We start from the raw sequence: 24,119 nt of genomic DNA, 5'->3' as shown, positions 1-24,119 counted from the left end.
CATTAGTGCACGTCGGTTTTGGTTTAATGAGAAGCTAGTGCATGGCAGAGCAAGTCAGTAGAACAGTAAGAAGAATTACAAACACTTTTGGGAAGATTATACTAAGACATGGATGAAATCCTTCAAAAACAGAAGGCAAATCAGGTCCACTCCTTTATCATTGTTTGTATTGGGGTGGCACATGGAAGCCCCAACTTAAAACAGAGGCCCCACTGCACCAGGTGCTGCACAAGCAGAGTATGAGGTAGCTCTTCAGGGCAGCGACTTACAGACGAAACAGACTGAGGGTGGGAGGGGGAAAAAATGGAGGCAGAGAGACTTGCCCAGGGTCAATGGCAGAGCTGGGAACAGGAGCCAAGTCTTCCGATTCCCAGCCCAGTGTTCTGTCCACTGGTCCACATTCATTCCAGCAGCAGGAGCTGGACCCAAAGCCTATTTAAGTCAATAGGATCCTTTCCATTGATTTCAGTGGGCTTTGGCTCAGGCCCGAGGCGGTTTATCACATTTGTCTGGCTCCATGTACTGTACTTGATTACATGAGGCAACTTCCCTTCTGAACAACTTCTGCAGTGCTAGATACCAGCATTACACAGACAGGAGAGCGCTTTCAAAACCTCAAGCCTCCAATTTCTCAACCTTCATGTCAGACGCCAAGTCCCATCTGAAATGAGCCTGGGGCTAAAGCACAGCATGAGAGGAGTACGGTACAGTAATTGCGGAGGAAGACTAGGAAGACCTAAGAAGTAAATGTCACTTCTCCGTGCTCCAGAATTCCTGCTCCAGTCTCAACTGCAAAGATAACAAGAAATAATGCCTCCACAGGTCTAGCTCCAGATGTATGGAGCAGGAGGAGATCCCCACCCCCGCTCCCTGAGCTCCAGAGCTGGACTTCCGCTGCCCAGCTAGGCTCTAACTGAGATCCCTTCTAACTCTGAGGCCATTTGGGTTAACTTGTGTGGTCAGAGGTTGGACAAGACTAGCTTGAGTTCAAGGAGATTTCTCCCCCTTGTTCTTTTGTTCCCCTGCCATCTTCCAGGAGAATTTGATTTCTAACTACAGGACAGTCTGCCTTATTCATTAGGGTACAAGAACCATTTACACACACACTCACTCTCCTGCCTGCATGTCTGTCCATGCGGCTCCTTTTTTCTTTTAATATACCATTTTTCTATCTGATCTTTCCCCCCACCCTTAAAACCTAATGGAATTCAGCCAAAGGAGAATGGAAACCCAGCAATGGCAAAGCCAAACATTCAAATCTACATTGTCAAAAGTAGGGCAAGAAAGAGGAAAATTGCGCAACTTTTTTCAAAATGCAAAGATTCCAAACAGCTCTAGTCCCAAGCTAGGTACACATCCCATGTGCCCATCTCTAAAAGGTAGCTCCAGCCCAGGGTACCCACTGCACATATTTCTCTGACACATTTAGAAAGAGGCTCAAGGCTTGATTTTCCAGAGGTGCTAAAACGACTGAAGCTGCGGGCCATTTGCCAGGTCACAGCAAGGTCTCCATCTCTCAACTGGACACAGCTGGAATCCATTTGGCTCACTTGTGGGTCAATACTGATCAAATAGGTATCAGATTTATAATAAAGCGTTTAGACAACTGGATGCATGTGAGTTGCTGCGTGCGTTAATCTTACTTTGAATAGTGGTGTTCCATACTGTAATGTAATATTGGAGCAGTTGTATTGTGAGCCTCTGATACTGTATGAATTGCTGTACAGTACTTGAGAGTGACATTAATGGGAAGAGCTGCTCTTCTACAGAAATTGTTATGACCCTGTTGAAAGAGGCTGCCCATCAGTACCAGAGAGGCTGCGGGTGGATCTTACAACAACTGAGGAATTGTCAACAAGAGGACAAAAGACTTGTTGTTCCGCTCTCCTCCCAGTGAAGATCAGTCATGCAAGTGGACTCCTCCTATCAGCAGAGTTTGCAGCTCAAACCATGTAGCAAGAAGGGGATAAAAACCCCAAGCAAAGGGAACTACTAGCTATCTCTATGCTGCTGCAGCTCTGGGGAGGCAAGGACCAGGTCTACACAACAGTACCAGTAAAACAAAGTTGCTCAGGGGGTGTGGGAAATATCCACACCCCTGAGAGACGTTCTTATACTGACCTAACCTCCCCATAAGCAAGAGATCCCCAGCTCCTTAGCCTGGGTTAGCCCTAAAGAACAAAACAAACAAACCAAGCTGATTATAGAAGGTTTCAAAACTTAATATAGGCAAAGACTAACATTTGTAAAAAGAAAAGGAGGACTTGTGGCACCTCAGAGACTAACCAATTTATTTGAGCATAAGCTTTCGTGAGCTACAGCTCACTTCATCGGATGCATACTGTGGAAAGTGTAGAAGATCTTTTTATACACATAAAGCATGAAAAAATACCTCCTCCCACCCCACTCTCCTGCTGGTAATAGCTTATCTAAAGTGATCACTCTCCTTACAATGTGTATGATAATCAAGGTGGGCTATTTCCAGCACAAATCCAGGTTTTCTCCCCCCCCCCCGCCCCTCCCCCACACACAAACTCACTCTCCTGCTGGCAATAGCTTATCCAAAGTGACCACTCTCCTTACATTGTGCATGATAATCAAGGTGGGACATCCCCAGCAGAAATCCAGGGTTTAACAAGAACTTTGAGGGGGGGGGGTTGGAAAAAACAAGGGGAAATAGGCTACCTTGCATAATGACTAAGCCACTCCCAGTCTCTATTCAAGCCTAAGTTAATTGTATCCAATTTGCAAATGAATTCCAATTCAGCAGTTTCTCGCTGGAGTCTGGATTTGAAGTTTTTTTGTTTTAAGATAGCGACTTTCATGTCTGTAATCGTGTGACCAGAGAGATTGACCTGTTCTCCGACTGGTTTATGAATGTTATAATTCTTGACATCTGATTTGTGTCCATTTACTCTTTTACGTAGAGACTGATCAGTTTGACCAATGTACATGGCAGAGGGGCATTGCTGGCACATGATGGCATATATCACATTGGTGGATGTGCAAGTGAACGAGCCTCGGATAGTGTGGCTGATGTTATTAGGCCCTGTGATGGTGTCCCCTGAATAGATAGGTGGGCACAGTTGGCACCCTGACAGCAGGATTGTCTGGCTATGTAGACTCCCTCCTCAGGCCCTACGCTACCAGCACTCCCAGTTACCTTCGAGACACCACTGACTTCCTGAGGAAACTACAATCCATCGGTGATCTTCCTGATAACACCATCCTGGCCACTATGGATGTAGAAGCCCTCTACACCAACATTCCACACAAAGATGGACTACAAGCCGTCAAGAACACTATCCCCGATAATGTCACAGCTAACCTGATGGCTGAACTTTGTGACTTTGTCCTTTCCCATAACTATTTTACAGTTGGGGACAATGTATACCTTCAGATCAGTGGCACTGCTATGGGTACCTGCATGGCCCCACAGTATGCCAACATTTTTATGGCTGATTTAGAACAACGCTTCCTCAGCTCTCGTCCCCTAACGCCCCTACTCTACTTGTGCTATATTGATGACATCTTCATCATCTGGACCCATGGAAAAGAAGCCCTTGAGGAATTCCACCATGATTTCAACAATTTCCATCCCACCATCAACCTCAGCCTGGTCCAGTCCACACAAGAGATCCACTTCCTGGACACTACAGTGCTAATAAATGATGGTCACATAAACACCACCCTATACCGGAAACCTACTGACCGCTATTCCTACCTACATGCCTCCAGCTTTCACCCTGACCACACCACACGATCCATCATCTACAGCCAAGCTCTGCGATACAACCGCATTTGCTCCAACCTCTCAGACAGAGACAGACACCTACAAGATCTCTATCAAGCAATCTTACAACTACAATACCCATCTGCGGAAGTGAAGAAACAGATTGATAGAGCCAGAAGAGTTCCCAGAAGTCACCTACTACAGGACAGGCCTAACAAAGAAAATAACAGAACGCCACTAGCCGTCACCTTCAGCCCCCAACTAAAACCACTCCAATGCATTATTAAGGCTCTACAACCTATCCTGAAGGATGACCCATAACTCTCACAAATCTTGGGAGACAGGCCAGTCCTTGCCTACAGACAGCCCCCCAACCTGAAGCAAATACTCACCAGCAACCACATACTACACAACAGAACCACTAACCCAGGAACCTATCCTTGCAACAAAGCCCGTTGCCAACTGTGCCCACCTATCTATTCAGGGGACACCATCACAGGGCCTAACAGTATCAGCCACACTATCAGAGGCTCGTTCACCTGCACATCCACCAATGTGATATATGCCATCATGTGCCAGCAATGCCCCTCTGCCATGTACATTGGTCAAACTGGACAGTCTCTACGTAAAAGAGTAAATGGACACAAATCAGATGTCAAGAATTATAACATTCATAAACCAGTCGGAGAACAGGTCAATCTCTCTGGTCACACGATTTCAGACATGAAAGTCGCTATTTTACAACAAAAAAACTTCAAATCCAGACTCCAGTGAGAAACTGCTGAATTGGAATTCATTTGCAAATTGGATACAATTAACTTAGGCTTGAATAGAGACTGGGAGTGGCTTAGTCATTATGCAAGGTAGCCTATTTCCCTGTTTTTTCCTACCCCCCCCCCCAAACGTTCTTGTTAAACCCTGGATTTCTGCTGGGGATGGCCCACCTTGATTAACATGCACAATGTAAGGAGAGTGGTCACTTTGGATAAGCTATTGCCAGCAGGAGAGTGAGTTTGTGTAGGGGGTGTGGGGGGGTGAGAAAACCTGGATTTGTGCTGGAAGTGGCCCACCTTGATTATCATACACATTGTAAGGAGAGTGATCACTTTAGATAAGCTATTGCCAGCAGGAGAGTGGTGTGGGAGGAGGTATTTTTTCATGCTTTGTGTGTATATAATAAGATCTTCTACACTTTCCACAGTATGCATCCGATGAAGTGAGCTGTAGCTCACAAAAGCTTATGCTCAAATAAATTGGTTAGTCTCTAAGGTGCCACAAGTTCTCCTTTTCTTTTTGCGAATACAGACTAACACGGCTGTTACTCTGAAAACTAACATTTGTGTTACCTAAGTTTGCTTGTAAATAACTCATTTCCTTTTCCTGTTTAATAAATCTTCATATTGTTTCCCATAGGGCTGGCTACAAGCATGGTCTTTGGTGTGACCAGGGCTGGGGGTGGGGCAGGGAGCTGCCGGTGGGTGCTCTGCTCCCACCAAATTTTCTCCTTGGATGCTTCAGGGCTGGAGCACCCATGGAGTCAGCACTTAAGGCGCCACTTTGGGCCGGTTAAATTTAGAAGCCCTTTTAGAACCGGTTGTCCCTCGCGGAACAACCGGTTCTAAAAGGGCTTCTAAATTTAACAACCGGTTCTAGCAAACCAGTGCGAACTGGCTCCAGCTCACCACTGGATTGGCAAGACAGACTGGAGTACCCAAGGGGACTGTCTGTGACTCTGTTTAAGGCAGCTAATGGGCCAGAGAAGTTTGCACTTGGTGGAATTGGCTGGTGAAATCTAAGGCTTGTGCCCTGGGGATTTTTTTGTTTTGTTTTGTTTTTTTAAAACTAGTCTGCCCCGAGGCTGGTACTCACACTCCTGTGAGCATTATAATGACCACAGGTACCATTCAAGTCAATAGGCAGTGCAGGTGCTCCCTACTACTTCAAGCCAGGCCACTGTCTATGGAGTGATTCATGGATTCATTTTACAGTTCTTCGGCTGTTAAGCTAGTCTATAGTCTTCAGTGCTTTCACACTGTCACCAGCGCAGTGTCCCTTTGCACCAAGGCAGCCACCACCAGCAAGGCAGCTAAACTGCTCATTGGAATTAAGTATATTTTGGCTTATCAGAGAGCCAGGAATGTTATGGTCCTCACTTAAGCTCTTCGCTGCACTGCTACTGAACAAAGCTATGTTCATGTAGCCATGCCTCAGGACTGGTCATCCACAAGCAATGAACCTGGGAGCTCTGGCTCTAAAAGCCTAAGCGCTTCTATTGCCTGAGTGGAAGGGCAGAGATCATTAGCTTGAAAGCAGTATAGGACTTAAATGGTTTAAACCTGTATACCTGACCTAACCACGAGAGGAGAACAGAGAGCAACATTGTGTTGGCAGGGGTTCCAGAGAACCAACATACAACAATCTCTGGTGAGGGGACATGGGCCAGCTAGGCACTGACCACAACACAAGACAGTGAACAAATGTACGCCTCCCTCCTCAGTTAGATACTAGCACATGCAGCTGGTAACCAGGCAGGCTGCTGATGCTGCCAGGCCAACAATTAGATACATTAAGTCCGCAGCCTGGTTGCCTTCTTAATCCCAGGCATTGTCCCCTCACCTGAATCCAGAGTAGCTATCACCAGCCATTTCTGCACAACTAAAGATGGAGCGGCTGAGTGGAGGTTAGGTAACGGACAGCATGTTGAGCAAGAGGTGGCAGAGAGTGAAAGGGGAAGTTGAGAAAGGATTTAGGCTCTATTAGGAAGTGCCAGTTCTTCTAGAAGCAGCGAGAGGAATGAAAGGGACAATGGTTCAACCAGACTTGCCCTGCACCTTCTCTTCTGGTGAAGTCTGCAGAACTGCAAGATAAAGTGACGGGCTGCTGACACTGCAGCAGCCTGGCTTCGCCCAAGGGGTTCTTCCCAACAGTTGTTCATGTGAAAGGACTAGCAGAGGCGTCCCTGTAGCAGAAACAGCAATCTGGCCCAGACTCACCACCCTTTGTCACCTTACTCCTAGCTCAGAGGAGTAGGACATGGTGATGTTTTTCAGGCAAGTAAATTACTTGGTGAAAGATACCGTTTTGGTCAACCCAAACGATTTGTGAATTTGACCCGATTTGTTTCTGCCAGGGAAAAAGGGTAATTTGAGGACAGCAAACTCAACAGTTTGCACATACCCAGGCTCTCAATCTTTCCTTCATTGTGCCCAGGAGAGAGCATGAGTACCACTCTCTAACCTGGTAATTAAGGCAGGAGATGTGGATTCAAACCCCTCCTCTGAATCAGAGAAGATCTGAATGAGGACATCTACCTCCCAGATCAGTGCTTTAATCACCAGGCTAGAGACTCCTCCTCACTCTTTGTCACCATGACTATTTAGATATTTATCTAAAGTGGAACAGCTTCAACAGGAGAGACTGAGAGCAACCCACCCACAACAACCTACGGACTGGCAGTTTGTACACACACTGGTATGGGGAGGGGAGGAGAGGAACAAAGAGAGGAAGAAAGGTCTGAGCTCAAGTCCCTGCTCCAGAGCAGGAATTCCAACCTCAGGGATTCTCCCCTTGCTGTAGTTAATCCACCTCCCAGAGAGGCAGTAGCTAGATCGACAGAACAATTCTTCCATCGACCCAGCAGTCACCCTGGGTTAGTTCAGTGTATTACGTCTCTCCAGGAGTGTGGGTTTTTCACTGCTGATGTGAATTCTCAGTGCAGACCAGCCCTATGTCTAGTATATCCTGTTTGGCCTAATCACTGGGCTGAAGGCAAAGGGGTGGAGTGCAAACACACACACAATCTTTGCTGGCCTGAACTTTGGAATTTGTTAGCAAGTTGGAAAACGTTTTTGAAACCAAACAACATTTCCCCTGGTTTTTCAGTTTGGCAGCCACGCCAGAAACGTCAATTAACAACTCAGGTCTACTTTGGAGCTTCTCTAGCACGTTGAAGTGAGACCCTTCTTTGCAGGTCTCATTCCCATACCATCCCAAAGCGGCACACCAGGTTTGAGGGGAGATGGCTACAGGTGCTGCAAACAGCTGAGACCCCACCCTAGCCATCCCCAGAACTACTGGGATTCCAGAGGGGTGGGGGAAATTGTAAATACAGCAGCTTCCACCAGCACCTACTCTCTTCTGCCAAAAATGGAGTGGATTTAAGTACCCAGACTTGATCTCTTCACAGCAATGCTGAGAGGCTCAATTCACTGGCATTTGTAAAAGTGCTCAGGTCTAAAAATATGTTCACCAATATGTTTGTATTACTACAGCATCTAGGAGTTATAGTCATGAACCACTTCCCACTGTGCCAGTTACTGTGCAAAACACAGAACAAGAGATGATCCCTGCCCCACAGATCTTATGATCTAAGTAAGGTTTGTAGCACAGCCTTCAAACCACAGGCTTTTGCAGTGCCGCTATCTATAAAGTAAACCCCCACCTAATGGAAGAGCACCGACCTGTCCTGTACTAGCAGAGTCACTACAGGATGTGCCGCGTTCAGAACTAGTCTCTTTGGAACACGTTTCACCTTCATGTGCTGGGTTAAGTTCAGGCCAGTACAAGCAGGAATCATTTTCTAGACTGCCGTGTTCACATCACAATTGATAGGCTCCACAGAGAAGCCAAGGATTAGTCAGGCAGAGACAGAACTATGCTCCAGCGCTTCCCAGGTCAGGGCTGAGGGGGAAGCTGACTCTGCCACCCTTCATGCTATGCTGTCCCTACTAGGAGACTAGTGTCTGAGCTAAATATAAGTTGGGACATGATAGGATCACTGCTTACCTCCAGTACACACAAGATAATGCACAAAAAACTCAGAAATCCACTCAAACTCACCCATTTCACCCTCACCCACAACAACTTCAATTTAACACACACACACTTTGCCCAAATCACTGGAACAGCCCTGGGTGCCAGGATGGCTCCCCAATATGCCAACCTCTTCATGAGCCGCCTCAAGGAAGAATTTCTGGACAAATGCACCGCAACACCAATATTGTATCTGAGATACATCAATATTTTCATCCTCCAGACAGAAAATCTAAACTCACTCAGATTTCTACCACAACTCTCTCTAGAAGACTCCCATAACCAGCATCAACTTTCTGGACACCACAATCCGCTTAATCTAAACACGATATACAAGAAATCTACCAGTCACCACATTTGCTTCCACAAATCCAGCAGCCAATCCAGACCACACATGCAAAAAAGTTACCTACAGCCAAACACTCAAACAACAGAATTTGCTCCAAAAGAGAAAATCTGAGACACGCATTTTAAAGACACTTAAAACCACCTTCCCTAAGCAATACATCTGTTAGTCTATAAGGTGCCACAGGACTCTTCGCAGCTTTTACAGAGCCAGACTAACACAGCTACCCCTCTGATACGTGACTTCCCTAAACAAGATACACAAGGCAGGTGAGGCACTCACCCAGCTTGTCTCTCTAATGTCTTGGAACTAGGGTGACCAGATAGAAAGTGTGAAAAATGGGGGTGGGGTTGGAGGGTAATAGGTGCCTATACAAGAAAAAGCCCCAATTAGGAGGACTGTCCCTACAAAATCAGGACATCTGGTCACTCTACTTGGAACCTACATGGATACAACAAACACTGCATTCACTAAACAAGGACACTCTGGCAGAGATTGCATCATGGAAAGGGCCACCCTAATACCCCAGGAGAACTTGCTCAAAGACAGGAAAGAGAAGCCACTGACGACCCACCCATAGTTATCACTTACCACTCCACACCAAAACCCATATGGGGGTATCATTAAACAATTACAACACAGTTGATGGAGACCACACCCTGAAAGAACTCTTTCCCAAATCCCCTATGGCCTTCGAAACAACCCTACAACCTCATCACCAGAAGCAAGTTCCTCACAGACCAGGACATACCAACTCAAAGCAGCACCAAACCGTGCCAGAAGAGATGTAAAACCTGCAGATATCTCCACTGCTGCAATGATCAATACCCCCCTCCCACACACACCTTTCAGAATGGATGGATCCTACACATGCTTATCACACCATGTGGGGTACCTCATCAAGTGGCCCCACAACAACTATGTGCGTGAAGCCAGAAAATCACTGCATTCCAGTGAGCTCATGCAGAAAGATGAGCAAAGACAAAACACCATATCATCCATAGACAAACTTTTCCAAAGCAATCACTCCACAGCAGGGTGGATAAAAATCAATGATTTTTTAAAAAAAAAAAAATTAAAATTTTAATAAAAGGATTTTTTATTTAAAATGGATTTTTTTGATAAAATGCTTTTTGAGGGAAAAACCAATGTATATTCATTAAAACTATTTTTACATTATAGCTCAAAGATATCTCATCATGGAATAGGGATTATAAATTCTAATTTTATAGTATGAGACAAAATATTCATGTAATGTTTAAGAAAAGTTTTGTAAATGAGTTCCAATAGTTCATGGATTAGGGACCCAATCTTATGGGGTTCCAGGGGCTTCTGTATAGAAAGATTAACCTAAATAATCTATCTACCCAATGGGACTTGGTATCTTCTAGACTGAGCACCATCAGAGATGCTTAGTTTTGCAGTTCTCAAACTGTGGATTTGTGTCTCCAGAGATAACATGTTAAGAGCAAAAATGTTTTTAAATATATAGAGGTGAGAAATAACAGACCTCAACCCTATTGTCCTTCTGCAAATTTGTGTACACAGAGTCAATCCCTTACCTCTCTCTAAAAGTGCAAAATTTCTAAAAGTTCAATGAATAGATGATTGTTGGGGGCGGAATAGATCTGAACAAGGAGACGAAGTCTGGAGATAAATGTGAGAAGGGAGGGACAGGCAGCAGAAACAAAAGTGAAACTGTTTGAGCGGCATATTCCAGAAGCCTTGAGGTCTTTCTGAGTGTAGCCTTCATTGATTTGAGATCTACCATTCTCTCACTAGAAGGGAAAACCTATAATGGCAGCAGGCCGTAAAAGAGACCCAGTTTGGGAATAAGAACCATTCAAGAAATATATGTTTGCTGATGATATTTTAAAGAAAGTCACACCAGTGAACTGGTGGAAGTCACTTAAGCACTTGGATTTAGAATGACCAGACAGCAAGTGTGAAAAATCAGGATGGGTGTGTGTGTGTGTAATAGGAGCCTATATAAGAAAGAGACCCAAAAATCAGGACTGTCCCTATAAAATTGGGACATCTGGTCACCCTACTTGGATTCAGAGGCTGTTGGAAGTGATAATCTCACTTTTAACAGCAGTAGCTTCTTCTGCCAATGCAGAAAGAATATTTTCTTCCTTTGGACTAATTCATTCCAAAGGAAGGAATCGTTTAGGACCTGAAAAAGCAGGAAAGCTTTTTCTTTTCCAGATTATGAACAAATAGGAAAATGAAGGTGAAGACAACTGAGTTAGCTGCAGAAGCCAATATTTTAAGTTTCTTGTGTTGACCTGGTTGACATAGTCTATTTAATTTTTTTTTTAAATATTTCATTTAACTATTTTAGTTAACACAATTTTAACAAAAACAAACCTGATTTTAAAAAATGTGAATGTTTAACTAAATTAATGTGAATGTTTAACTAAATTCATATACTTGTTTTGTTAAAATATTGTATGTTTGCTACTGGGGAAAAAAAATCCAGAATACATAACATTGTTGTTTTAGTTAAATAAAACAATTTAAGTGTCTGTCTGGTGATGTTCTCCTCCTAGCACAGCATGGCAAGAAAATCTTTCAAATATTAATGATTAACCTGTGGAATTGGAGATAGTTCATCTCCCAGTGACTTCATAAATATCTGCTTCAATTACCTTTGGTAAATGAAATAACTAATCATTCATTTTCTGATATAGCTGTAAAACGAATCTGAAAAGTTCTCAAAATAGATCAGTTTAAAAAAATGTGCAATGTGTACCTTCTAAAAGTGAAACCTACATCTCCGAGTTGTGAAGAATATGTATTAAGGTTTAATAACCAATAAGAACACACTTTTATGTAGAAATCCATGATTAAAGCAAGTCTTCCTGACTAGTGACTTAAATCATGATTTAAATCAGCTGTGGAGCAGGGTAGATTTGATCTTTCAATACTTGTCCTTAAGGGAAACCTGTCCAACTCCTTCAAAAAGCAAGCCTGTGAATTTAAATATATAACTTTGCTAGATACCAAAAGCCCTGGACTTAAGAGAGACACTGTTTTTTGGCTCATTACACCAATTTGTAACACACCCGCTTGTTATCCTTAATTGCCCACTTCAAACCTTTTATGCATAATCATCTAACCCCCAATTGCCCATTCAAGTGACTGTCTCTCCTGTATTATCCCCTCTGCTTAACAATCTGTCCTAACTTGTACTTAGGTCAGACACACTGCTTCCTTCCCCAGACCTGATGGAAAGCTCTGTGAAGGTACAAGCTTTTGAGCTACAACAGAAGTTGGTCCAGTAAGAGATATTACCTCATTTACCTTGTCTCTAATATCCTGTGACTAACACAGCTACATCACCACCAAGATATTAAACATCTCACAAAAATTATTTGAGAACACTGACAGCAGAGGTCAAAGTCACCCCCATGCGGAGTCAGAGGAGGGACAGCTTGCATCCCTTGATCCGGAGTACTGGCTTAACTCTCCCTGCTCCTGCATCCCCCATTAGAGCAACCCCAAGGGGTACCCTAACTTGCATCCCTGATGCAGTACGTCACTAGATTCTACGGCACTACAGAATAGTCAGGGCACATCACACCCCAGCTACAGCATCTGTCAGTGCCTCTTGAAGAGCACCCTGTGCAGGGGCACAAAGCCAGCATAATGTGGGTACATTAGCACCCTTTAATCCCACCACACCCCACACAGAGGTGACCAGCATGATTCAACCCAGGGCTCTAAAGCACTGACCTCTCCCCCTCGAGCTAAAGGAGTACACGTTAGCAGATAGCACTGGTAGTACACTTAACAAGCATGCTCCGTTGTGGGTGGTGGTGGTGTTTTTTCAGTACCCCAGTAGAAGTAGGTCACACCCCCAAGCTTGAGACTGTATCAACATACGTGTCTCTGAAAAGTCAGTTTTCACAAGGAAAAGTGTCTTGTAGTCACCGTTATACTCCAGGTGAGCAGAAGCCTTTAACTAATACCCCAAGTCTCAATGTTAAGGCGAGAAAAACAGCACCCCAACAATCACACCTTTTTGGGAGTGCGCAGCACTGCACCAGTGTCCTGTGCCTGCATACACCGAGCATTGGGTAAAACCCAAGCTAGACTCTTGGGGAGCTGGATTACATCACTGGTTCCACAGTCAGCAATGTTGAAGGGTAAATCCTCCCAGTACATCTACAATGACCAAGAAGGGTGGCACCAGACTCAGAGTAGTTCATAGAACCACACTCAGTGGCAGAAGAGCTGCTTATAGCAGAGACCCACTCGGAGCAGGCTGTGGGTGAGTGCTAATGGCCACTTAGTGAAAACCAGACTTGCCAGAAGCCAGCAGTTCTGCAATGGGATTTTATTTTAAGCTTAAGTGCGCTGGAGAGTGGGGGACGGGCAGGGGAGAGACAGGGAGAGAAGCAGTTTTCTCCCTTTCTCCTTTTCATATTTATTAAAGCATCTTGAAATGGCGGCTATGGACCCTGCAAGAAGTGGGCTGAAAGGTTCTCTAGTTTCACTGTGGCCTGTGCTGAAACAGCAGCAACTGCAGACTCTGCTGCCCTCCTACAACAGGGGTGGAGTCACCATCTCCCACCCAACTTTCAGCAGCAGGGAAAGATATGTGTCATTCTACAGCAGCAGACCTGTCCCCCCTACCGACACCCCTAGGCAAAGCTAGGTCTAACAGGTTAGCTGAAATAGCAAATAGCCCCCCCCCCATCCTACTCTGTGGTTGTTCTCACAGCAGTCTCTCTAGATGTCAGCAGAGCACCCAGGACTGGCCCATGTCAGCTGACTCAGGCTCATGGAGCTATAAATCTGCAGTGTAGACATCCCATAGCAGTACTGGGCCTATGGCACAAGTCACAGTTCCATCCAGCAGGGCACAACTCTCCCTACCTGCCAGCTCATTACAGTGGCAAATGTCCATAATATGAAAAAACACCTTTCCCCCCTCCCAAGGGGAGAGATCCCAGCCACAGCTCAGGAATGAGATGGAACAGTCCTCTCCACTACAGTTACACTCCTTCAACGGGAACGGCGGACACAACCGCTGAAAAACAGGGTGAAACTAGAGCACATGACATACCTGAGAGCTCCCACAGAGCTTCCAACTACTCTGTGACAATATCAGCAGGAGTAGAAAAGCAGATGCTTTTAGGGAGCACAACATATGAAGCAAAATGAAATTTCCTACAGGTTTGTGAGGTACCTCCTCAGGTTCCCATAAATCACACCCACACTGAGTCAAACAAAGACAGCAGCTGGCAACAACCAAGGTTACCCCTTTGCTACATCAGTTCAACACCCTCCCTCAAAAAAAAAAAAATTGCATGAGGGCCAGCGCCTGGTTTTAAATGCTTTCCAGCTGACAGCTGCTTGGCAACTCCCTTCACTGAGCCTTACCTGCCACAGGTGTTTGCAATTTTCTCTCTTCCAGCAGCTGCAGAGCAGCCTCACCTCACACAGCCTATGTTTGTCAAGCAAGAAACAACGTTGCACTTTTTTTTTTTTTAAGGGAGTGTTGCCAGGATGGAGCAGGCGAATAAGGTGCAACATTTCTGGTCAACAAGGATAGAAAATCCTCCCCATTAAAGGCAAAGCACATGTATACCTGCTCAAACACACACACACACACAGAAGAGTGGGCCTCTTCTAGCAAGAAATCTTCATGAGAGGAGGGAGGATTTGGGGGAAATGGGCCTGTTCATAATGGAGGCCCTAGTCCTGCAAGTATGATTGAAGACAATGGGATGAGTGCTGTGTAAAAAGTTCAGCATGGGTGAGTGTTTGTAGGGTTAGGGCCTTAAAGAGGAGGGAGGAGATGTTGCTTTGGATTTTATTTAGCTAAGAAGTTTGAAAAGAAATACAGCTAGAGAGACAGAGAAAACTATATTTCTGTCTGCTTTTGATGCAATGTTAATTATGCAGCTTCTCACCCTTCTGGATAAAAAGGGACTAAGAGATTTTAAGACAAAAATCCCAGTAACATCAGACTAACAATGGGGCTCAGACAGGATGTTCAGATCCAGGTATGAGCGATCCCCCAGGGAAGGGTTTGGATCCAGGGTTCAGCTCAGCAAGGGAATAGGGACCAGAAGCAAAGTGAGGGATTTGGGGGTTTACCTATTGCTGATACTGGGATGGGTGGGCCTAGGCCCAGCCATAGCTAAAGACCTACCCTCTTAATGGGGGAGGGAGGAACCAGCACTGATAGAGTACAGTGACAATAAGCAGTCTGCAAGTGCCTTTTGAAGAATTCCCCAGGCACGGGTGTAACCCACACACCTCCTGGGTGTGGTGTTCTGTGCTCTCTAGTGGCACAGAGACCACGTAGGGAGAGGGGGAGATTAATGAGTCTGCTCTGCAGTCTTAGCTAAGGGCCCTACAGCTTTTAGCTCATGCAGTAGCAGCTCATGCACTTAGCTCCCGAGGTCCCAAGTTCAACCCTGTTCAGCTGCATACGATAGCCCTATGTTGCCCACTTTTTCCTGAGAACTCCACTGCTGGGGGAGGTGCCCTGAGCAGGATGGGGGACGATAACACGCACCATTCTGGCTGGTACCACAAGCCAGAGGCAGTGCTAGGAAACTGCCATAACTTAGAACAGCTCCCTGGGCTGCCTAAATTATGCTGGAGGTCGTTTCAGCCCCTGCAGCAGCTCAGACTCAGGAGGGCGCAGAAGTGGCTTAAAGCCAATTTTGTCCTCACTGCCCTTGGACTTAACCTTCTGTGCTGTGTCTCCTGGAGGTACGTTACAGCACAGAATCTGCCCCAGTGCTGTGGAAAGCTGGTTCTGACTCCAAACATCACCAAAGCATTGGGATCTGAGCTTGTCTCTCCACAATAGCACAAATTATTGTGAGTTGAACGTTTGCCTCTGAGTTGTCAGACTAGTTCTTCCTGCAGACCTAGCTCAGCCCAAACCCTCCTGCCCCCAACTAGCAATGCTCTGGGCTTGCCCTCAGCAAGATGCCACCTCCTTTGGAGGAGCCCCTTCATAGAATATCAAGGTTGGAAGGGACCTCAGGAGGTCATCTAGTCCAACCCCCTGCTCAAAGCAGGACCAATCCCCAATTTTTGCCTCAGATCCCTAAATGGCCCCCTCAAGGATTGAACTCACAATCCTCGGTTTAGCAGGCCAATGCTCAAATCACTGAGCTATGCATCTCTCCTTCCCTCCCTCACTTACTGCTGTACCTTTCTCCTATGCAAGTAGGCGCTGCTTCCTGGGCCTGTGTCCATTCCCTGGGGCATGTTTGCTCCCCCTCTTGTGTTCCCTCTGCAGCCCACCTCTGTTTGCGCTGCTCGAGCTTCTGAGACCAGTCGCTGAACCCCTCATCCTCTTCCAGCTCTGAGGTCCCTGAGGGCTTAAAGTCAAACCTGAAACACACCAGGAGAAAGATTAGAACAGTGGAACTACAAAGGATCAAAGTTGGTACAGATGATACCCATGCTGGTCAGATTCCTTCCCTCTGCACTAACCTGGCTAGCACAACCATCCTCTAGTAGCTCCTCTCATACAGTTACAGCTGCAGGACCAATAAGGGCCTGGTCTCCGGAATCCCACCCGTCCTCATTCTCCATTAAAGGAGAGGTCACAAAGCAGCCTAAACCACTTCGGAAAGCACCACAGAGCAGCCACATAGGAATTCTCCTGGTAGAAGGGGAATCCCTGAACAACACAGCAATTCCACGTCTCCCCCATTCCTGGGGCAAAAGAGACAGTGACCTGTCCTCTGTGCTCCTAGTGATTCCTGGCTCCTCAGATAGCCTCATGGGGCCACAGGAAATCCCAGCATAAGCTAGAGCTTCCTTCAGGCCACCGGTGCCTTCACATCTTCCTCTGGTCCTGCACTGAGCACAGTTTGGCCAGACCAGTGACTCTGGTGTAAAATCTTCTTAAATGCATTTAGGAACCCAGGTCCCATTCATGTTTGCCCTGCAGCTTGGGTATGCCATTTACACTAGTGCCAAGTGAGTGCAAAACACTCTCAAATGAGAATGAAAGTACTTTGCACCCACTTGGCGGTGGTGTAAATCACAACACATGGGCACAGCAATGGATGAGTGAGAGAGGAAGGATGGTCCAGTGGTTAGGGCTCTAACCTGGGACTTGGGTTCAATCCACTGCTCTGCCACAAATTCCCTGTGTGGCCTTGGGTAAGACACTTAATATCTCTGTGCCTTGGTTCCCCATCTGTAAAATGGGGATAACAGCACTGCTCTCCCCCACAGAGGTGTTGGGAGGATAAATGCATTTCAGATGATAAGGTGTCTGGAACTGTGGTAATGGGGGCGGGCAGACAAGTGGCTTAGATAGACTGGTCCCCATCTGGCAGTGCAAACCTACCTACGAGCCTTCTGCTTCATGCCTCACTGCCAGCAATAAGGGTTCTGGGATCAGTTTGTAGACACCAACTGTTACTGATGATGTGTGAGGCAGAACACAATCAGGCTTTGCTCTTTTGTGTCTTCCTGGACTCTTCACAGCTGGTAGCAGTTTAACAAACTTGCTCTTACCAGCAAAGTAAGCAGATATGGATTCAGGAGGGTAGAGCCTTGTTGCTAAGAAAACCAAGGGGAGTTTTGCCATTGACTCCACTGAGAACTGGATGTGCCCCAAAGGCAGCAGGTACGGACAGTGAATAGGTGTCATTTTCCCAGAGTCGCTTTCCTATTTGGATTCATAACTGCACTTTACAGTGCTCCTGAAAACACACATGTTAGCAGTTCCCCTCCCCCCATGCCACGCCACCTACTGCCAATTGCTGAGCTTCCACACGCCAGCGTAGTTTGGCACGGCCAAGTGCTCGTCCCTCTGCTTCTTAAAAAGCCCTGCAGGGGGGGAAAGGGGGACCAAGAGGAGCTTAACCTCTGGAAAGATTTCCTATCCTTCCACTGGTGAGGGGAAAATTCCCTCCTCCTTCACCAAACAGGAAAGGAAAGAGGTGAAGAAGAACTTCTGTCCAACTGCCAAGAGCCTGCAGAGCTTCATCACCCTGCTGGCACGGCATATACAGCCCATGTTCCAAAGCACTGATGCAACCCAACAGCTGTGATTTCACACAAAGACACAACAAAGCCCAGTGCACAGTTGAAGTCCAGTGCACGGTAGGTGGTCGAAGGAGGATTGGCTCCTCCAGATCACATGGCTGCCTGCTGCAGAGCAACTTTGGCCCATTTTATGCTCATTGCTTTTCCCTTTCTCCTTCACCATCTAGGCTTGTGGTGACTTCAAGTGAGATACCTGAGACACATGATGGCCAACCCCAAATGTTAGAAAAATCATGGGTTAGGCCTCAAGAAGTCTTGAGATTGGCTTAAAACCAATGAGATTTTTTAAATAGATAAATGTGTGGTGGGGGGTCTTGTTTGTTTTCTGAGTTCAGAGCCTAAGGGAACACTTGGGTTACATACATTTTCCAGCTTTTCTCTGTAACCGCGAGGGCTAGAAACTTACATTTTTTAAAGAATGAAAGCTGAGATTCTCTTATTCACGTGACTCCAGCAGCTGAGTCTTTGGGGGGAAAAATCAGCTATCAGAAGCCTTGTGACAGCTGACAACAACAGACAGGCCCAGATTTAAATACCCACAATGCCCCACATCTCCAGAAGGGCCCTGGCAATGCAAGGATCTTCAGTAACTGGGGTGGCATTCACTCCTGTCCCAAATCAGGTAGTCAGCCAGTGGAGAAGCCGAGAACGTATTTCAGGGTTCTTCATGACATTATCACATTGAACCTTCCCATATTGACTAAGTGATAAAATGACAATCTGTGATGTCACAGGTGAAAGTGGATTAGGATTTACTATTCTTGTAGTTCCTAGAGGCCCCGAGTGAGACATCGTGCTCGACTCTGTTCACACAAATAGTAAGAGAGTCCCTGCCACAGAAAGCTAACAATCTGAATAGACAGGATGGGAAGTATGGTTCCTGTTTTACCAATGACTAACTGAAGCACAGATAGGGGAAGTGACTTGCCCAGGACACACAGGGAACGCTGTGGCAGAGCCAGGAAAAGACTCCAGGTTTTCCGAATCCCCGGTCAGTGCCTGGGGGAAGAGCGGTCCTTGAGTGGGAAGCTCAGCCCTTAAAGGCATAGATAAAGGCCATACTCCAGTTGCGGGTAGCCAGAGCACAGCCCACTCCAGTCATTCCCTGACCCCAATGCCCTCCTTTTCCAGGGACAGAGAGAGCGCTATGCTCCGTGGCAAATCCACAGCAGGAGACTGGCAGGTGGTCCCCATTCCCTCTGTGATGCTCAAGGATCTGCCCCAATGTCCTGACTGCAGCTCCTTTACCTTTCTGAAATACCACCCCCAGCGCTCAGGCTGCAAAGGTTGGATGCCACTGGGCTGGAGTTTGGGGCAATTTTGATTTCACAGCCTGGTATCCCCCTGACTCCCCTCAGAACTCAAGATCACCAGGGAGGAGAAATAAAAGGTGTGAGAGTGGGGCTGGCATAACACCGCTCCCGCACTTCAATTCTAAATGGCTTCGCGCCACTCCAGCATCCAGGCCTACAGGGAAGCCACCACAGCTGTCTGGGGGAAAAAAATGTGACCCAGATTTACTTTTGGGGCTGTGCAAAGCCCCTCACCCCAAGGAAACAACGAGGGCCTGCTTACACAAAGATGAGTTGCATGAATGGGGTGAGTCACTGTACGGGGACGTGGTGTTTACACAAGAGAAAGCAAAGACTTTTGGAAGATTAATGGCAGGCTGACCCCAGCTCAGCAAGCCAGCCCAGGTGGCCATCAGCAGCTGCAGAAGAGGCTGGAGAGAAGGAAATGCAATTTCAGATGGACCGCAGCACAATAGCTCAGTGCTACCGGTGTGAGCGTATAACAAAGCAAAGAGGCTGGCTAAGGCTCATCCATAAAAGCCAGAAGTCAAGATGGCCAGCAGGCACGTTTTGAGAGAGGATGGATTTTACTATCAAACTTCCCCTATTATTCTGGGGCATCTGGATGTGGGATTTGGGTCCAGGCTCATCCCTACCTAAACGATACCTATAGGTTTCCCAGCACTCTCCCTAACCCTCAGCTCTCCATCTACAAATATTTGCATGTGTATTTGTATGGGGGATTGAACCCAGGACCTCTGGATCTTAAACAAACAAACAGACAAAAAAGCACAAACTTCACTGCCTGAGCTAAGGGACTAGCTCACCTCTAGTAACAAACTCCTAAACCTCTCTATGTTGTCTGCCCCTCAGAGGGGCACAAAGAGTCACACTATCCTAGCATGGGTTACATTGGTCTCTATTGGCCCCGGTGGAAAGATGCCCACAAGCTTCCGATCTTTTCCCCATCCTCAATGAGTGAGGCTAGTTCTCCATGGTTTATTTTAAATTGTAAACCATGCCTCAGACCTCTCTGCGTGATCTATCGCCTTTCTCATCCTTCCTTGTGGGCTGATGTTTATCAACAACCTTCTAATCTGCCACTGTACACTTGGATCTTTGGTCACTCAGGCCAAAAATCTCCAAACATGCCTGTCTACAGTTAAACTCCTAAGTCCATATTTAGGCGCCTAAGTAAAAGTGTCCTGATTTTTCAGAAAATTCTCAGCACGCATAAAGCCCACCGAAGGCAATAAAAACTTCTTGGTGCTCGGCACCTTTGACAAGCAGGTCAGGCCACTTTTATTTAGGTACCTAAATATGGTTCCAAGTGCCTAAATTTAAACATTCAGGTTACAAAATTTTGGCTTTGAGCCTGATTCATTCCTCTTTTTCTAGCACACCTAAAACTCCCAGTAAAATCAATGGGAGCTTGGACTGAGCAATGAATCCCTGCCTATCAACAGAAAGAGAATGACCATGAGCCAAAGGTCAGGTCTGGGAAGGGCCGGTCTCGTCTCCCCTCCGGGCCCTCCCTTAATACAGCTGGGAATTTTGTTCCTATTTATTGTATATTGCCAGAAACTGTCAACCCCCCACTGTATCATATATGACAAATGGATCAAACACATTTTCTTTAATTACTCCCCCCCAAAAGTTGCTCCCCCCACACACACACCTTTTTTGTCTATTCTTCCCTTCTCTTCTCTTCTCTGTTTCACTGTGTCTTTTTCACTCTTTTCAATAGGACTACTAAACCTTAACACATGCATAAGGCCCACTCCTGTAAAGGCTTACGCACATGCTTAACTTTTATACATTGTGAATAGTCCCCCTTGCTGTAAACGGGATCACTCACAGTATAAAGTTAAGCATATGTGTACGTTTTTTCAGGGCAGGGCCTCAATGTTTGCATTATTGGGGGGTGCTATTTTTTTACTGTAACTGCTGCTTTGATGCCTTGGGCAAGTCACTTAATCTTGCTGTGCCTCTAGACATCTGTAAAGTAGAGATATCTGCCTCAGCAAGTTGATTTGAGACTTTGTTAATGAATGTTTGTAAGGCACTTTGTGATCCTTGTATGAAAGGTGGTCTAGAAATGCTCTCAATTAATATTATAAGGTACATCTTACATTTTTAATGAAAATACGTTTCTTTTTAGAGCTGGCAGAAATATTTAAATTTTCCAAATAGTGATGAAATGCTTCTCACAAAAAAGGAAACATTTTCACAGGAATTTGAAAATAAAAATCTTGAGAAAATGTTTTAAAATCCTGACAAAAATTGAACTCTTTTCATGAAAAATTCTGCATTTTTTCATGAAAAAATTAGGTTTTTTTCATGAATAAATTCAGATTTTTTCCTGAAATTTTTTTTCACAGACAAATTTTGATTTGTTTTCCCCACAATTTTGTTTGCTGTTTTTATGCCTTGGCCCTGATACTACAATCACTTATGCACGTGCTCAGCCATCAGTGGTGAAGTTAAGCACATGTATAAGTGGTGGCAGGATCAGGGCCTTACAGAGCTGGCTGACACTTTTTAAAAATTCAGATGAAATATTCTCACTATTTTTTTCAATCAGCTCCACTTCTTGTTTAATTTGGGCCCTGATCCTACAAAACACTTAATATGCTTAAACAAGTTCTGTAGACTTCAACAGAACTATGCCTATCCTTAAAATTAACCATGTGTCTAAACACTTTGCTGAACTGGGGTCTTGTACATCAATTTAACCCTTATTGAACTCTCCTCATTTAAACTCCCAGCCCCCTGCATTTTCATCTCACAGGAAAATTTAAAACTGTCCCCCTAAAAGGCTTGGTGGCAGTAGGGATAGAATCTGTGACATCTGAATTTTAAAGCATAAGCATCAATCTAAAAAACCCTCCCTTGCCAGCCAAGGCTTTACCAAGCCTATCAACCTTTATATGTGGCCCAGCTACCACCAGACAGGGGCAGAGCAGCACAGTGAGTGGTATCTGGGCCACACGAGCACGAGCCAAAAGTGAAGATTTTTGCCACTAGGATGGCGCTTGTTTGAAGAGTGTTCTACGCTCCAGCTCTTCTTACTGGTTTTCCTGTACTGGCAGCCCACTCTCTGACAAGGAGTCGGTGTTGTTCAAGCCATCTTCTGCCTGGGACCTCTGCTGTTTCTCCCGTTCCCTTCTACGTCGCTCTCTTGCTGCCTCTTCCTCATCCTCCACACTCCACTGTGCTGTCAGCCTGTCAACCAGAAGGGAAATGCATTCTTAAAGCAGGCAGCCAGTTCCGAGAGAAGCAAATAAAGGGAAAATGTCCTGGAATCTCAGGAGAAAACACAGCACCGGGTGGGCCCCATTCTGTGAGCTTCACTCCTGCCAAGGAGCACTTACTTACCCTCGCAGCATGCCTGGAAGCTAAGGAAACCACTTGTGTAAGTGCTACACAACATGAGACAATAGGATTGCAGAATCAGGCCTTGTATGAGAGGGCTGGATTGCTTCTTAGGGGATGGGTAACTGTGTCTATGGTAGAGTCTTTCAGACATGAAGGCCCAATATGTCCCATTCTTTCCAAGGCAGTCCCATTTTCCAACGGCCTGTACCAGAAATTCAAAACTAAAACAGGATACCTAACTATCCCATAAAACTGGTCAAAATGTATTCCATGGAACTATTTTTCATTCCCCAAAAATGCAATTTTGTCAGACTCTAAACATTTCGTGGGGATGCGTCCATTTCAATTAAGTTTTCAATGGGAAAAAAGTCAGAACAAATCATTTCTCATTTTGTTTCGATAAGGTAAAGACGTTTCTTTTTGACTCTCATTGCAAGTCATTTCATGCTGCCCTTTATAATAAATATCGATTTCACCATTACATTACATTAATACGTTATAGGTAATCTTTTACTATAATATGAAAATCAACATGAAATAAATTCAAATGATACGGTCAAAATGAAACATTTTGACTTTATCAAAACAAACCATTTGAATGGTCCCAAATTTAAATTTGTCAGAATTTTCATTCTGTGGGAAATTTCAAAATTTCAGCTTTTATTTCCCATCTGGAATTCCCCCCCTTCCCTCCCCATTCCCCCATCCCCACCCCCAAAATGCTGGAATTTCCCACGGGACAGAAATTCTGGTTTCCAACCAGCTCTAGTATCCCATTGGATGCTCAACAGCACGATTCACACTGCCTCAGCGGGGGTGCCGCTGAGCAATCCCAGACTGCAGGGAAACTCTCCCTACAGCACCTGGTGCCACCTACGCAATAGATATCATCCCACAGCCTGCCCATGCCGGCTGTGGAATAGACGTCCTGCTTTTTCAGTTTGATAGTCTGGTCACTTTCCCTGTGTGTCATCCAGCCTCAGCTGGCAGTGACCGAAAAGGGCATGTGAAAAGAGGCTCTAGATCTCCGCCCAGGGGGCAGCTGTTCCTATCACACTGATATCATGGCAACTGGTGGCCCTTCTGGCAGCCTCAACAAAAAGATCTAGCATTGGATGGCCTGGGAAACTAAATCACCTTCTAACCCCTAGGTCAGAGTTGAAGCACCTTGACAGGGCAGCGTGGGGGAAGTGTGCTGCCTAGCTGTTCTGTACATGATGGTCCTGATTCAGGAAAGGCCTTAAGCGAGTGCACTTGAAAGGCATTTCAGCACATGGTCAAGTGCTGCGCAGAGCAGAGATTTGTTCCATACTCTGGGCCAAAGGAAGGATTTCAGCCCTCAGCTCCATTAGTTCTGCCCCTCTGCAGTAACATTAAAAGAATGACAAATATTATACACAACAACGATCCAGCTCTCGGAAATCCCAGGCCCTGAAGCTGAAAGGTTGCCCAATACTGTGAGAAATCCAAATCCAGGTTTGTGGGCCCCTACACTCCCAGGGAGAGAGCCCTACGT

General features: G+C 45.7%; 1 protein-coding gene across 6 annotated transcripts in view; it reads right to left on the bottom strand.

The window, feature by feature from the left end:
• LSP1 (lymphocyte specific protein 1) overlaps window positions 1-24,119 on the bottom strand; it is an 84,661-nt gene that overhangs the window by 24,733 nt on the left and 35,809 nt on the right. For 2 of the 6 annotated variants that reach the window (XM_073347235.1, XM_073347236.1), the window contains exons 2-3: window positions 22,298-22,450; window positions 16,077-16,259 (exon numbers count right to left, since the gene is read on the bottom strand). In XM_073347235.1, the coding sequence (XP_073203336.1) occupies window positions 16,077-16,259; window positions 22,298-22,450 (336 nt within the window). Of the gene's footprint in view, window positions 1-16,076; window positions 16,260-17,229; window positions 17,825-22,297; window positions 22,451-24,119 lie in introns of those variants that run through there. The other 4 variants (XM_073347238.1, XM_073347239.1, XM_073347241.1 and 1 more) reach the window with 3 other exon arrangements.

Source organism: Lepidochelys kempii, chromosome 6 (genome assembly GCF_965140265.1).
Source record: "Lepidochelys kempii isolate rLepKem1 chromosome 6, rLepKem1.hap2, whole genome shotgun sequence".
NCBI classification, from domain to species: Eukaryota; Metazoa; Chordata; order Testudines; family Cheloniidae; genus Lepidochelys; species Lepidochelys kempii.
Note: the sequence above shows the minus strand (reverse complement) of the source record. Positions and strands in the feature narration are given on the sequence as shown.